The sequence below is a fragment of the Papilio xuthus genome, unplaced genomic scaffold, assembly GCF_000836235.2.
Source record: "Papilio xuthus unplaced genomic scaffold, Pxut_1.1 DF827679.1, whole genome shotgun sequence".
NCBI lineage: Eukaryota > Metazoa > Arthropoda > Insecta > Lepidoptera > Papilionidae > Papilio > Papilio xuthus.
Genome location: NW_013530970.1, coordinates 914,421 through 930,030, shown reverse-complemented (window position 1 = coordinate 930,030; position 15,610 = coordinate 914,421). Strand labels below are relative to the sequence as shown.

Below are 15,610 nucleotides of genomic sequence, written 5' to 3'. Positions count from 1 at the left end.
GTGGTATTGCACTGGACGAACCAGTAATTTCGTGCACCCATTCCATGTTTCTGTTGCGGGCTCTACCAATACATGATATATTCTATTGTGACCGTCTGTAACCTAGCCTACTCATTTTGGCTAGTGAGGTGTCATGCGATTTCATTTCTTGTTCGAAGTGTGTGTGTGTAGTCAGTCAGTTTTTTAGTTACTAAATCAAACAATAGTGTTTTTAGCTATTTAATTATTTATATTCTGTAGACACGACATTGTTGCACTCTGTCCGAATAATTAACCTCTTCGCCTTTCGACTAAAAGCTTTCCACGTATTGCGAAGTAACTTTGTAAATCAATTACTCGATATAAAGGACAGTGTAGAAGTATTGCATCCAACTCTACATTCTATTTTTAAATAGCTTTTCCCTTGTTTTGGATATATTGTAAATTACTGATTTTTTTATTTGAGTCCGGCCACTTAGAATTATAAGTATAGTAAAAAAAAGTTAATAGCTGTCAACCTCAACTCCGTCCTTACGAAATTAAAAAAAAAAACTTAGTAGCCTATCTGTTCTTCCAGACTGTGTTTTATCTGTGTCAAATTACAGGGACATCCATGTAGCCGTTCTGGAGATACATTCTAACAAACTTTTATCCATCCATTTAAATATTTGTATTTATAATATTGGTAAACTTTACACAATTCGCTATACATTTGTTTCGACTTGTAATAAAGGTTTAGTCGTTAATTAATAAACAGATAAAAATAAACTGAAACAGAATCACTTCGAGATACTCCGATTCAATAAGCCTTTTGTATACTGCAATGAGACTGGATAAATAAGAAGTATGTATTCAATTTACTCATCATCAGCTCACTATACGTCCCCACCGAGGGGCTCGGAGCCTACCCTCAGTTAAGAGTGATTAGGCCATAGTCAACCACGCTGGCCAAGTGCGGGTTGGCTTCACACATATCTTTGAATTTCTTCTCAGATATGTGCAGGTTGCATCACGATGTTTTTTGTTCACCGTAAGAACGTCGGATAAATGTACATATGTAAATAGGAAATCGAAAAACACATTGGTACATGGCGGGATTCGAACCCAGGACCTGCAGATTGCAAGTCAAGTAAACCCCTGAGCCACCGACTCTCTACTCATTCAATTAACTGATTAAAATTACAAATGACTTAAATTCAAGTAAATATAGTTAGCATCAGTGTGGAAACACCTTTATAAGGGTATTTCAAGTTACAACTTAGAATTACTTTGTTCACAATACACGGTTGACTTATGTTGCACTGTTTTTACGCTTGTTCATAAAATGTTTTTCATCCCCAACTTTTTAATTAAAACTTTTAATTAGAGGACTAGGTTATTTCTTGACAATTTGTTGCAGTTATGAATTTTTGCTTTAAACAAGCTGCTTTACGTAGATAAGACTCTTTTTTTTACAGGAAAATAAATGGGTTATTAATTTTACATTCTTAAGCAATAACAAGAATTGAAAGAGGTTGAAAGAGGCTCACTACTTAACAACCTTAAGTCGTAGCGATATGGATATACCGTCAAGAACCCACCTCCTTATAATCAGTCTACCCCGTAGTGTCGAAAACTGTACAAACTTATAATGACTTACTTGACATAAAGTCCTATCTCCCCATAGTGGGGCAGAGGATGTCCAGAATACGCCAACTCGCTCTATCTTGGCCTCTTATATAATTTATTATAGTAAATAATAATTGGATGCGATAATTTTTTCCGTTATTTTAAAGCCTTAAAAATATACGGAAGAATGTAGAATCTCCTCTTTTGAAGTCGATTAAAAATTATCTTTTAGTATAACCTTGTTGCGTGAATTTCATATATTTTCCTTGTTTTGTTAACAGCGTAAGGGAAGCAAATTACATTTACATGGAAAATTTTCAAAGGACTTCATTTATAAAGACACTTTATATCAAAAGAGACCAATTTAGATTGGGCGTGTAATAAGGTTTAATATATAATTAAACCAATTTACGAAATCCAATTAAAATATAAATAACTGTCACCTGCGACACTGTCCGTGCGGAATTAAAAAAAAAAACTCAGTAAACGTCGAATTTCAGCGCGTCTGTATAGATACAGCCGTTCTGGACCTTCAAACTTCCATCCATTAATCCATGCATCTATCCATCCAAACATTCGCATTTGTATTAGTAAGATTATTATTTTAATGAGAAACATACGACCCTTTTGAATTATAAATATGTTTTAGTTAAAAATATTATTCTAATCCATTTGATTTAGAAGAAGAAATCTGAATATTATTTTGAGAAACAGAAATATTTTTAATTTTTTAAAAATTCTATGTCAAAACTAAAATCTCTAATGAATATTTATTACTTCTGAAAAATGATCTTAAAGGTACTCTTTTAACATTTGAAGGACGTCGTAAATTATCTTTTTTAATACAAAGAAATTGAATTATTATACCGCTGCCTTAAAACTTAAAGAAAAAAATATGTCTTTTTTATAATTAGTTTGCAAACGAGCTAAGGCCACCAGAATACGTAGAAATAGCAAAGTGACCCATATACTTACTAATGTTATGTAGCATCTTACTAATATTAAAATATAAATGCGAATATTTGGATCGATGATTAGACGAAACGGCTCAAAGGACTTCGCTGAATTTCGCCATAGATGTAGAACATAGTCTGAAGGAACACATAGGCTACTAATCAAGTTTTTTTAATTAAGCGACCTCCTTTGAGCGGAGTGTTCCTTCAGACTATGTTCACTTAAGTTCACTTCAGTCGCGGGTGACAATTCTTCTTCTTCATCGTCGTTACAGTCTTGTCAGACTGGTCGTGGTCATCAAGTATCAGTCACCCGCTTTACCAGGCGCCGCCACTCCTCCCTAGTCGACAATTAGTTTGTCATAAAAAGAAGGGGCTAATATTGAACATCATCTTATCATTTTAATCCTCATTAGAAACAAATGAAAGATGCTAATTAACGTTATTAAAACGTTATATAAGGGTGTAAATTTCAATGCATCATGATTTATGTTTTAAAATGTTGCGAGGAAATTTCCGAGGCGTGATAAGCTGTTGCATTTGTCTTGGCGACGAGCACGAGGCGACGGGCGACGACTGGAGGCGAGACGATGCGACGGCGCTCGGCAGCTGGAGCCGGGGATAGTATAAATTGCTTTGTTCCTTTATTGTTTATTTTTGGAAATAGCTACAGACTTGTCGAGAATAGCGCTATCTATTAATTGTTTATTTATTTTTTAAGGAAATAAATACTTATTATAACTCTTTATATGGTTTATTTGTCAATCTGTTACTGGGTCGTTCATTTCGTATTTACAGCGGGGGTGAATCTATCCCAGGTCGTAATTTCTTGGAAGAGCGCGTCTCCCGGGCATTCCGTACTCCTAACTTGTCGGTGTCCGATCAGCGAATATTCCTTACTTATGTAGCCGAGTTCCACTCCGACTTCTATTAATTCTTTTGTTAGTTCCATTTGGTGCGCTGGTGGTAGTTGAACTGAAAGAAATTATGAGAAAAAATAATAAACATCAAGTTTATATTACAAATATACAATCTTTGATAATTCTGTCTAAACTCACTCTTTAAATCCATTTATAAATTCAAAAGTCCATCGAAATGTCTTGAAAATGATGACATTTCTTGACAAAATTAATTTAAAACGAAGTCCCTGTCCGTGTCCATTTCTATCGTGGAATGAAGATGTTCTTTGTGTCAACAGCGAACCTTGTTACTTTTATAGTGATCTTAGAAAGCTATTGAATCCAAACTTAGTTGAAACATCAACCAACGGAGGCGCACAGGTTAACTGATTTAAGGAATCATTGTTCAGTCCGACAAAAAGAGTATAAGATATGTGTATCTATCTTCCTGGATGAGCTGATATGTCGTAGTCAAACATAATAGTATATCGTAGTGATGTCAACAACTCAATGTGCATACTCACAGACGAAATCTCCAATGAGAACTATGCCAATGCTGACAGAGTTATAGCCCGCCGCATGCGCCCCCACTGCTTTCCAGCCGCGACCTTCGTAAATGGAGCCGTCACCCCCCACTGCGAAACTGTAATTATTTAACATCTATTCATGTCTGACATTAACGTATCTGATAGTTTATAATAAATATATTAATATATAAAAATTGTTAGCAATTAAACGTCCGCATCGTCCTAACTTTACCCTACTCTATGTATGGTCGTTGCTTGGATTTTATCCTCCAGAGGGACTCCGAATGTTTGTGACACGCGCCTTCGTAACGTCCTCAACGAAATATGTCACAATCTCTATATCTGTTGGTGTACTTTACGCGCAGTACTGCTGTACAAATTTTGTCGATTATGTTACGGAAATTCGTGCTAGGTCCTCATTGACCTATCGTTCGTCATTTCTTAAACATATCACCAGTAAGTACTTGTATCCGATGTCAGCCCATCCTTGCGTTCCTTGGTGATAATTCTGTATTGACCGCATGGCACTCGAACACTCCAGCAGCGAATAACACGCTCCTGGCTCGTACGTGTGGTGGATAATCACGTACGGCACTGGGAGGGTTAAGTTGGTGATAGAAGTAGGTGACTGCGCGCCCCACTCATCTCTTGATACTATTGGTATAGTTTTCGTTTTGGATACTGAAAAGAATGTTTTAAGAAAGTTAATAAAACAACATTAGTCCTAGAATCAATGAATGTGTTGGTAATAAATATTACCATCAAATTGCTAAATAAGAAAAGAAAAATATTGCTTTTTCTTTACGGAATATTGTAGCTTTTTGAAATATATTTCAAAGCTATGTTGTTAAATAAGAAAGAGGTCTTGTTTTCTTTGAGATGGTATTTAATGCGTTTAAAATAGTACTTAGTACTGTGAAAGTTAACCAACAAGGAGTGATGTTTCAGATATTAAATTATTCAAACTTTCATGAGACATTAAAATAAACTTATATAAAAACGGCTAAAGACTCACGTATATTCGTCGCTCACTGTAAACGACGGGCCGCGTCCGCGAAATAATACTAGTCCCACTCACCCTGATGATGGGCTCGAAACTAGTCGGTGCCGCCACCGGACGAATATACGTGAGTGTTTAACAGTTTTTATATCGGTTTATGTTTCAGATAAATTTAAATTGACGGCTTCTCGCAATAATTAGATTATTAGAAGCCTATGTATTCTTCAGACTATGGTCTACATCAATGCCAATTGCGGGCTGCAATCTGAAGATACGTTCTAATAAACACGTGCATTAAATGAAATAAGAAAATATGAATATTAAAGAAGAGAAAGAAAAAAACAAATTTTAAATTAAAATCCTTTAAGTTACGTTTGTATATAATAAAAATTATTTAACTAACCACATTGATTCTTAACTCCACGACTAGGGTAGCCGTTAACGTATATAACTAGAACCAAAAACAGTGCTAACTCCTTGACCGCCATTCTTACAGTCACGCACATTTCAATTAACCTTGATTAAATATATATTATGATAACCACGAAAATATCTTAGTATGTTTGTTACATGCTGCACAAATCTTTATATATATAATTATTCTGTGCGTGTGTATGTCACTGAACTTCTCTCAAACGACTGGACCGATTTTGATGAAATTTTTTGTGTGTGTTCAAGGGGATCTGGTAATGGTTTAGATTCACAATTTTCATCAAATATTAACTTCATATTAATTTATTCAAATTAAAGACGTGTAGACAGGACAACGTCTGTCTGGTCCGCTAGTCTATATATATAAAAGAAAGTCGTGTTAGTTACACTGTTGAATCAAGAACAGCTTTACCGATATGGATGAAAATTGGTGAGGAGCTTAGAGACAGGAGACGGACATAGACTATTTATTCTTTTTTTTTCGAATTAATGCCTTGAAGAGTTGCTTTTTATTTGACTTACTAATATTATAAATGCGAATGTTTACATGGATGTGATGTGGATGGATGTTTAAAGATATCTCTAGAATGGCTGAACCGATCTCGATTAAATTTGGCATAGTCTATAATAATTAAGTTTTTTATATATCCACGCGGACGGAGTCGCGGGCGGCAGCTAGTTTTTAATAAATTTTGTAATTAAGGAAAGTTCGCAGTAATTTTGAGGCAATGGTAGTTTTTGTGTAAAACGAACTATACCCAAAAATTTTACTTTTTTAATTTTAAAAGTGTACTTTGGTATGGAAAATTGTTTATAAATTTCAAATATACTGTTCTATATAACAGATTATGTATTTTTTCAGACTATATTCTTCATTTGTGCCATATCATCACGACAGGTTGATGGAGATACCTTTTAAAAAGCATCAATCCATCCATCCATCCATCCAAACATTTGCATTGATAATATTAATAAGATGTAAATAACTTAAAAATGATTCAAGTTACCTATACACAACTTTCAGACTTAACAAAACTATACAAAATACAGGCGAATACGCGTGAAAAAGCAAGTGAATTACAATATCGATTAAATCATATCTTACGATAAGGTAAATGAAACTACCGCGTAGATAAAATCAGCTGTTAATATTGTTATAAATTTAAGATAGATTACTATCAAGTCAGATGGATTGATTATCGAATAGTCGCGGCTTCTTAATAAACTATTAATTACAATGCACTTCAATATTTAACCCATTAGTGCATAAAGTTTATTAACGCCTTTTTCATTATGATCACTGTAATATATTTTCATTTCGAGTTTATTTGTCCATTAAATTGTATAAAATATTTAATCAATATGAAAGTTTAGATTTTATAGCCCGTCCGATAAATCGCTTCCCGAAATGTCATACAAACAGTATTACCACTTCAAATATATATTACACGGTTAGTATATTACAAACCGTTTATTTTTTTATACTAACGGTCCCGACAGACGTTGTCCTGTCTACACGTCTTTAATTTGAATAAATTAATATGAAGTTAATATTTGATGAAAATTGTGAATCTAAACCATTCCCAGATCCCCTTGAACACACACAAAAAATTTCATCAAAATCGGTCCAGTCGTTTGAGAGAAGTTCAGTGACATACACACTCACAGAAGAATGATATATATATAAAGATATATAACTCCTAAAATAACAATTTTATTGGCGTCCGATTTATCGAACGTTATGCACTAATGGGTTAACCTTGATCTTGCGTAATGTGAGAGTTACTTTATGATTTGGATTAGTAAGATAAAATAAAAAAAACCTTCATTTCTGTTTTTCAACACAATAGTGTTAGTACAAAAACAATTTCTATGACTTTTAAAATAAAACTAGCTGTCGCCCTCGACTCCGATATATAAAAAAAACTTAATTAGTGTAGCCCACCCATCCATTCACATCACATCTATCTATATATTCGCATTTATAATATTATTAAGAAAAAAAAAATAAAACAAAAAAGAATAAATAGTAACCTATGTCCGTCCCCATGCTCTAAGCTAACTCCTCGCCAACTTTCAGCCATATCGGTAAAGCCGTTCTTGAGTTATAAATAGTGAAACTAACACGACAATCTTATATATACAGGGTGTCCCAAAAGGTGACGTACATAGGAAGGAGGATGATAGGGGTGGTCACAAAAAAATAAAGGGCATTTTTTAAAAACTGAAAAGTTTTACACCTTCTGGGGCAATTTTGTAACCAATGACCTACAAATATTGCTACATTAAAAAAAAAGCTATTATGTTATCGTCAATAACCCTTTATGAATATGAAATAAAAAAAAACAATACAACTAACAAAGATTTTAAAGAAAATTAAAATTGCCTCAGAAGGTGTAAAATTTTTAAGTTTTTAAAAAATGCCATTTATTTTTTTTAATACCCAGAGGGGAATTTTTATTTTATTTTTCTGGTGGCCCTTGTGACCACCCCTATCATCCCCCTTCCTATGTACGTAATCTTTTGGGACACCCTGTATATAGATGAAATAAAATATTTTTTTTTGTTAGAATAAGCAAAAGTTCATAGCTTTATGGACATGTACGAAAAGATTTTGGTATCAGAAACCCACGATAAGTACGCAATATAAATACGATATACAATATTGCATACAAAAATGTTGTCTACGTAACACGGGCTGGGCTAGCTCTCGAGTTTTCGTGAGAATTCCTGACAACCATTTATCAAGCTCCCGCGAATACGAAATTTCCTTGCAATAAATTTTCATATTACAAGAACAAACCTAGTTTTCATTGTAGATAAAACTCACAGAAATACGCTACGTATTTTATAATTTATGTAACTTTAAATTTTTAAACATATTTTGGTACTATTCTTTAGTAAAAAAATGTTCACTTTCAAACGACAGGAATATAAAAAAAAATCTTTTAATATTAAAACAAAAGGAAACATAACATTGTTTTTGTATTACATGTGTTTCGGTAGTAAAAGTTTACGAATGCAATTAACTGTCGCTCACAACTCCCTCCGCGCGGAATTAAAAACCTAATAGCCTATATGTTCTCCCAATTATTTTCTACATCTATGGCTTTCAATGAGATCCATGCAGCCGTTCTGGAGATACCTTCTAACAAACATCGCTGAAATAGCGAAGTGACCGTTACCCATAGACATACGCAATTGCATATACGTTGCCTACCTTTAATCGACGGAGGAGGGGATGCACAGAAACAAAATATTTTTCCTTCCCATGCATCCTCTCATCCGGAAAATCCACTTTCACTTCTCATTCTTTCCTTATAAGAAAAAGGTTGGGAAGGGAAAGAGGACTAAATTAGGCCTCCAGGACGCACACTCATCAGACAAAACGCGGAATTGCTTCCACTTGACGCCTGTCTTCTGTGTGGTCGTGGTATTTCACCGGGCGAGCCGGGACAATTCGTGCGAAGATTTTAAAGCGGGCTCTACCACTGTTAAAGTTTAAATTTTAAAATTAGTAAGATATATATAAATATCTTAAAATAGTACATGTAATTAAACGATATCTACGTAACGGAATTGAGTTATGTGGTAAAAAAATGACAAAAAAAAAAATTGTATCCAATGACCAGTACTGCTACTGACTCGCTCAATGTTATATCAACGAACCGCTTAATTGAAAACTTTAATGGAAAACCTACTCTGCTCGCGACAGATTGAAAATAGAAAAGTGCAAAGTGACAGAAAAAATATAGATATAGTTTGTAAATTAATTAATCTATAATAATATTATAAAGCGGAACAGTTTGTTTGTTTAAACGCGCTAATCTCTTGATCTACTGGTCCGATTTGAAAAATTCTTTTTTTGTTTGATAGTCCATTTATAGAGGAAGGCTTTAGACTATATAAAATTACGCTGCGACCAATAGTTTGTTTTTTTTTAATTCCGCGTAGACGTAGTCGCGGGCGACAGCTAGTAAAATATATAAAGCCGTGACTTTTGTGTAACAACTTGTATACAGCTGTCGCGATTTGTTCAAATAGAGTGAGTGAGGTAAAATATAATATGTATTTTGTTCATTTGTTTTGGCTATTTAAATGCAAGCACTGGTAAATAGAAGCGATGGCTCTGGGGTTAAGCATTTGACTCGCAACCTACAAGTCCTGGGTTGGAATCCCGTCATGTACCAATGTGTATTTCGATTTCCGATTTACATATGTACATTTATCCGACCTTCTTACGGTGAAGGAAATCATCGTGATGCAACCTGCACATATCTAGGAAGAAATTCAAAGATATGTGTGAAGTCAACCAACCCGCATTAAGCCAGCGTTGTTGACTATGGCCTAGTCACCCCTAACTTAGGGTAGGCTCCGAGCTTCTCAGTGGACACGTATGTCGTGAGCTGATGATAATGATCATTGGTTAATATAATTTTTCAGTACCTTTTTTTCGTACTTTGACTTTTAATTGGCCTGGACTTAAACCTTTTTGGCGCGTGCTTTCCCCTTTAACGGTTTATGTAAGTGTAAAAATTGTCCATTTTCTAGAGTCAAAGTTGTTTTACTCGCCAGAAATATTTGAGTATGGCTCCAATATTAACTTGCTTTAATATATGCTTCCAATTTATTAGATAATTCTTAGGTAAGAAGTTTTCTAAAGATGTCATAAATTATTATAGAATTACAGTTATCTCTTTCGTCAAAAATGTTATCATTGTAATTCTTTGACGAAATATGATAAGAAAAAATCCCCGCCACTTGTATCTTAGTTAGCAGGCAATTAACATAAAAATATTAACAGGATTATGTGTTGAATATACAAAATGATATAAAACGCTGGCTTTTTGTTAGGAAGAAAACCCGACCGTGTACCGGCGCAACACTATTGAAATGTCGACGTTCATGTCCCCTCACTAATCATTCTGACACTTGATTTGCTAACGAAAGCACGCAATTCGCGCCAAAGGTTTCTAACTAATATTGTCATAAAATTTAAAATATTTGGTATGTCCACATTTGGAATACGATGCATGCAAGTTACTTAGGGATAGTTATTTATTCATCAAGATTTCTCTACATACGATGTTACTATGAGTGCCCACTGCTACAAAAACATGCCATCCCTTTCATTCCTATAAAAAAGGTTGAGATAAAAACATGTTTCGTACATGCTTCGCCAGTGGAAACGAACTAATATACATTAGGTACCTGAAGTTTTACAGCTAAAACTATTTCGTCTTAAACTTAATTTAACTTCTTACGCTTTCACATAAAATATCTCGAATGTTCGCTTAAACTTTTCTTTTATAATTTGATAATGTTAAAAGTCGCTAGAGTTTAAAAGGATATAGTTAAATTGTAAAAGATTTAAAGTAATGGTACGTCTTTTTAACATTCCATTAAAGCAGATTTTAAACTATACTAAGGGTTTTGTTTAGGGTCCAAATAAAATCTCAGCAAATTTGAAGACAAACCTACAATTAACAAATACGTTTTAAAATTTTTGAACATCATTATAGACTGGCTAGAAATATAAAAACCATATTGCGGAAAAATGTGCAAATAATTTTTTTACCTACATTAGAAAGCGAAGTATTAAAGAAGCCAATTGAAGTTCCCAAATTCTTGTTTAGACATGACCTGATGGATGGAACATTATTTCAAACCGGCTATGAATCGGGCTGATTTCGCGTACAAGTAGAACATAGTCTGGAAGAATACATACACTACTTACTACGTTTTTTTAAGTCCGCGCGGACGCAGTCGCACACAGTTAGTAAGTAAATAAAATTTTAAACTCATTTTGATGGTATTTTGACAAATTTAAAGCAAGTAATAAATATTAAGATGTCGACTTGGATTAGTTTAATTTGTAATACAATTGAGCCGGCCGCCGATAGCCGTCGGCAATCAATTAGTATCCTTTGTAGTTAACGATGATTTGTGAGAAATTTGAGTCGTTAGAAGACGAGTTCAAATGGAAAATTGACACCGAAGCCATTAGCGTCAGGTGTTGCGCTTTGTATAGAAATCTACGATAGATAATTCTATCTTAATTGTATTTTAAATACGATTTAAATTCTATTACATACCGTATTGTTTCTATTTCTAAACATTGCTTGTAACTGAACGAAGTTTTACATTGATTGCGATAGATGGCGCTAGTGGTATTTTGAATCGCGGTATTTTTTGTTCGAAATTTAAAACACTGAAATAGTTATTCATGTGGTCAGGAGTATAACTATTAAACCAGGTTAAGGTTAAGTGCCATCTTCGCTCGACCACCTCAAGCCCAGTGAAGGCAATTCAGTCACAAAAAAATCCCCATTAAGGGGCTCAACTCATAGTCAACCACGCTGGCCAAGTGCGGGTTGACTTCACACATATCATAGAATATCTTCTCAGATATGTGCAGCATCGCGATGTTTTCCTTCACCGTAAGAACGTCGGATAAATGTATATATTTAAATTGAATATCGAAAAACACATTAGTACATGGTGATCCGAACCCAGGACCTGCAGATTACAAACCAAGGGTTTAACCATTGAGCTTACGCTCTATATCTTTGGATATTTGGAATGCAAATTATCGGATACAATAAAGGTTCATTATTATGTCGAACATTTACTATATTGTTAGTTAACATTTACGAAGAAAGTTAAAATTTATTCGACCATTAGCGTCCAAAGCAGGATTGAACATTTGCCAAGCTATTTGTCACACGGCAAGTTCGGGGTAATTTGTAACCAAGAGACAAACTTAATCGCCCAGCTCTGTGGATGGTCCAAAGTGCAAAAAGTATAAGAATAACTCAATCGCTGCATAGAGAAGTGTAATTCAATTTTCTTTGCCTTTTTAACTAACCTGACGGGTATTTTATTCTTCATAATTTGACGACACTTTCAAAGATTAGTAAGCTCGATTACTTACTAATTTTGAATACTAAAACTAAATCAAAAAACTATACTTATTTATATTATCATTGACGATGGAATGTTTTCATAATATTTTATGCATTTCATTGGTATTTAACTTTATTTGTCAGGGTAGATTAAAAATAGATGGTGGCCGATTCTCAGACCTACTCAATATGCTCACAAAATTTCATGAGAATCGGTCAAGCCGTTTCGAAGGAGTATGGAAACGAAAATTGTGACGCGAGAATTTTATATATAATACTAGCTGTCGCTTGCGACTTCGTGCGCACGGAATTAAAAAACCTTAGTAGCTTATTTGTTCTATCAGATTATGTTCTATATGTATGCCAAATTTCATTGAGATCCGTTCAGCCGTTCTGGAGATATCTTCAAACATCCATCTATCTATACATTCGCATTTATTATATTAGTTAGTTGATTTCATTGCTCTTTATTTGTCAGTGTAGTTTTTTTTTCCTTTATACGAATATAGTGAGTATACAATTATAAATAAGACACAACTAAATAAACTTTCAAAGAAATCTTTATATCAGTAAATCATAAGTTTCTGGAAGGTAAAGCGCGAAGTCTAATGGAGTGATAAATTACCTGTACACAAAGTGTCAAATGAACTGGAAGGGACGCGCACATTATTGTGGCTATAGTAAGAATAATCAAAGGCACAAAATCAAACGAAATTACATCAGTAGACGAGATGGTTTATTAAATGAAAAAGATTATGGTTAATAAAAGCTTTTTATTTTCTTTTTAGTTAGCTTCGAACCTTTGTATGTTTTTGACTTTTTCTCTACGGTTATTTGGCACAGTATGTTACAGCCTTATGTGAATTCTTTTTTACCTAAAACGTTGTAAAATTATTAAAAGCCTACTATATTAGTAAGCTATCGTAGTTTAGGTAATAGCTGTTGCCCATGACTTCGTCTGTATGTTTATTTGCGTCACCAAATCTGTTCCCAACAACACATCGGCCATTAAACGTCCCTGTAAATCACTTCGGATAGACAGACAGATAAACATTTTAAAAATTATTTTTTTCTTTATTAGTAACATTTTTTGTTATATTATTATTATACATGCAAATGGATGGATGAAAGTTTGTTAGAAGGTATCTCCAGAACGGCTGCATCTCGCTGAAATTTGGTATAGGAGTAGAAAATTGTCTAAAAGAAAACATGGGCTACTAATTTAGTTTTTCTATAATGCCGTGCAGACGGAGTCGCAGGCGACAGCTAGCCGATAATATAGGTATAGATTGATGTGATTGATTCTCATTTGATGTGACTGAGTCATCCATTTGACTTTCTTTTCATTTCACAAAGTTGGTTACTCACCGCAACGGTGTTACATTTGTAGACCCTGATTTTATTTATCGGCTAAGAGATGGCTTTATTCGATTCAAAGTACACTTTTGTTCTTCAAATTGAATTGGCTATGAAAATGGACTATTGTTATTAGTCTTGAGATGTTTTTAAAAGGGATCACTAGTCTCTTTGATCGAAGCTTACAACCAAGATAATAAGTATATTATAATAACAGTGGTAGAGCCCGCTTTAACATTTTCGCACGAATTGGCCCGGCTCGCCCGGTGATATACCACGACCACACAGAAGACACGCGTCAAGTGGGAGTAATTAAGCGTTTCGTCTGATGAGTGTGCGTCTCGGAGGCCTAATTTAGTCCTCTTTCCCTTCCCTCCCTTTTTCTTATAAGGGACGGATGGGAAGTTGAAGTGGACTTTCCGGATGAGGTTGCATGGGAAGGGAAAATATTTTCTTTCTGAGCATCCTCTCCTCCGTCGATTAAAGGTAGGCAACGCATATGTAATTGCGTATGTCTATGGGCAACCTTATGTTATAAAACAAAATATATTTCATATCTCGAATTTTATCCAAGGGAAACAAAAGGAATTTTCTTATTTATATACCGATCAATAAAAAAAAGATATTATGTTTGCTTATTAAAATATTGCATTTAACTAAGCATAATATACATGCTTCAATTAAATCAAGCATATATAGTCCAAACATATATACACAAAAATATATTGTACATATTCCGAATGACGGGCCTAATGATGTGTCGGAAGCCTAATCTTCCCCTACACTGACTTCCTAAAGATACGCCAGACTTCGAGGATAACTCAATAAATTGTATTTAAATGTTAAGTGAAATTGCACATCACTTACATAAATGCACGTCATGTTAAATATTAGACACCATGTTAAATACTGTACAAAATTGCAAGCTTCACGGAGCTTTTGTAACATACCGCTGAAGCGGCGTAATTACTCGCTGAAAAAGCTGTCTGTATCTATATAAATGAGTGTAATTACCACACAAGTACTGCCTGTTACACCGAAGTAAAATTTACTTAATAATATTATAAATATGAATGTTTACATGGATGGATGTTTGTTACTAATTTGGATTAAATTTGGCATAAATGTAGAACATTGTATGGAAGAACACATAAGCTGCTTATTAAGTTTTTTTTTAATTCTGCACAGACGGAGTCGCGGGCAGCAGCAATCATATTATAGATACGAATGTTTAGATAAATGGATGTTTATTTTGATGGTATCTCCAGAACGGCTCATCGGATTTTGGTTAAATTAATCACATATATAGAAGCTACTTATTAAATTTTTTTATATACTGCTTGAAATAAAAATAATAATTTTGATATGAAGTAGTACCTATAGATGCGATAAGTACTTACTTTTGTACCAATTGTATAAAATCAAATTGTGCATTTCTTACTAAAAAAAAATGGTACATGGCGGGATTCAAACCTGCAGATTGCAAGTCGAGTGCTTAACCCCTCGACCACTGACGCCAATTAGATCAACCTAATAAAAAATCTTGACTTTTGTTGTAGAAATTGTGACGGTGTAAATGAAAACAAATTAAACATCGAGATACCTAGTTGGCACTTGTTTTAAAAGCTCATTAACTTTTGAATACATTCCTGCAAATTTATCAAAATTCCTAAGATTTCCTTCTCGTAAGTGGGCCTTAATTGTCTTTGTGCTATCATGATCAACTCACTATACATCCCCACCGAGAGGCTCGGAGCTTACCCTCAGTCACCCTATGTCAGGCTATAGTCAACCGCGCTGGCCAAGTGCGGGTTGATTGACTTCACACTTATCTTTGTGCTACTAATATATTTTAGTAAATACAATAGAAAATAGCCGAGTATAATAAAATTTAATACTCATTTTATACGCAAATCTATATAACAAACGAACACAATAAAAATTTTCATAA

At 34.1% G+C, this 15,610-nt stretch overlaps 1 protein-coding gene across 1 annotated transcript; it reads right to left on the bottom strand.

The window, feature by feature from the left end:
• Window positions 1-3,288: 3,288 nt before the first annotated feature.
• LOC106117711 (peptidoglycan-recognition protein LB-like) lies at window positions 3,289-5,468 on the bottom strand. Its single transcript, XM_013312117.1, has 4 exons — window positions 5,370-5,468; window positions 4,431-4,647; window positions 3,964-4,082; window positions 3,289-3,515 (listed from the first exon to the last, which is right to left on the bottom strand). The coding sequence occupies exons 1-4, from the start codon at window positions 5,452-5,454 to the stop codon at window positions 3,322-3,324; spliced, it is 615 nt and encodes a 204-aa protein (XP_013167571.1). The 5' UTR covers window positions 5,455-5,468; the 3' UTR covers window positions 3,289-3,321.
• Window positions 5,469-15,610: the final 10,142 nt, after the last annotated feature.

Bases quoted from the DNA above. Each gene is read 5' to 3' on its own strand.
- LOC106117711 (XM_013312117.1), bottom strand. From the start codon at position 5,454: ATGGCGGTCAAGGAGTTAGCACTGTTTTTGGTTCTAGTTATATACGTT. The intron at 4,648-5,369 runs GTTAGTTAAATA...CATTCTTTTCAG, and splicing joins TGGAGTTAAGAATCAATGTG to TATCCAAAACGAAAACTATA. The intron at 3,516-3,963 runs GTGAGTATGCAC...AATTTCTTTCAG, and splicing joins TCTCATTGGAGATTTCGTCT to TTCAACTACCACCAGCGCAC.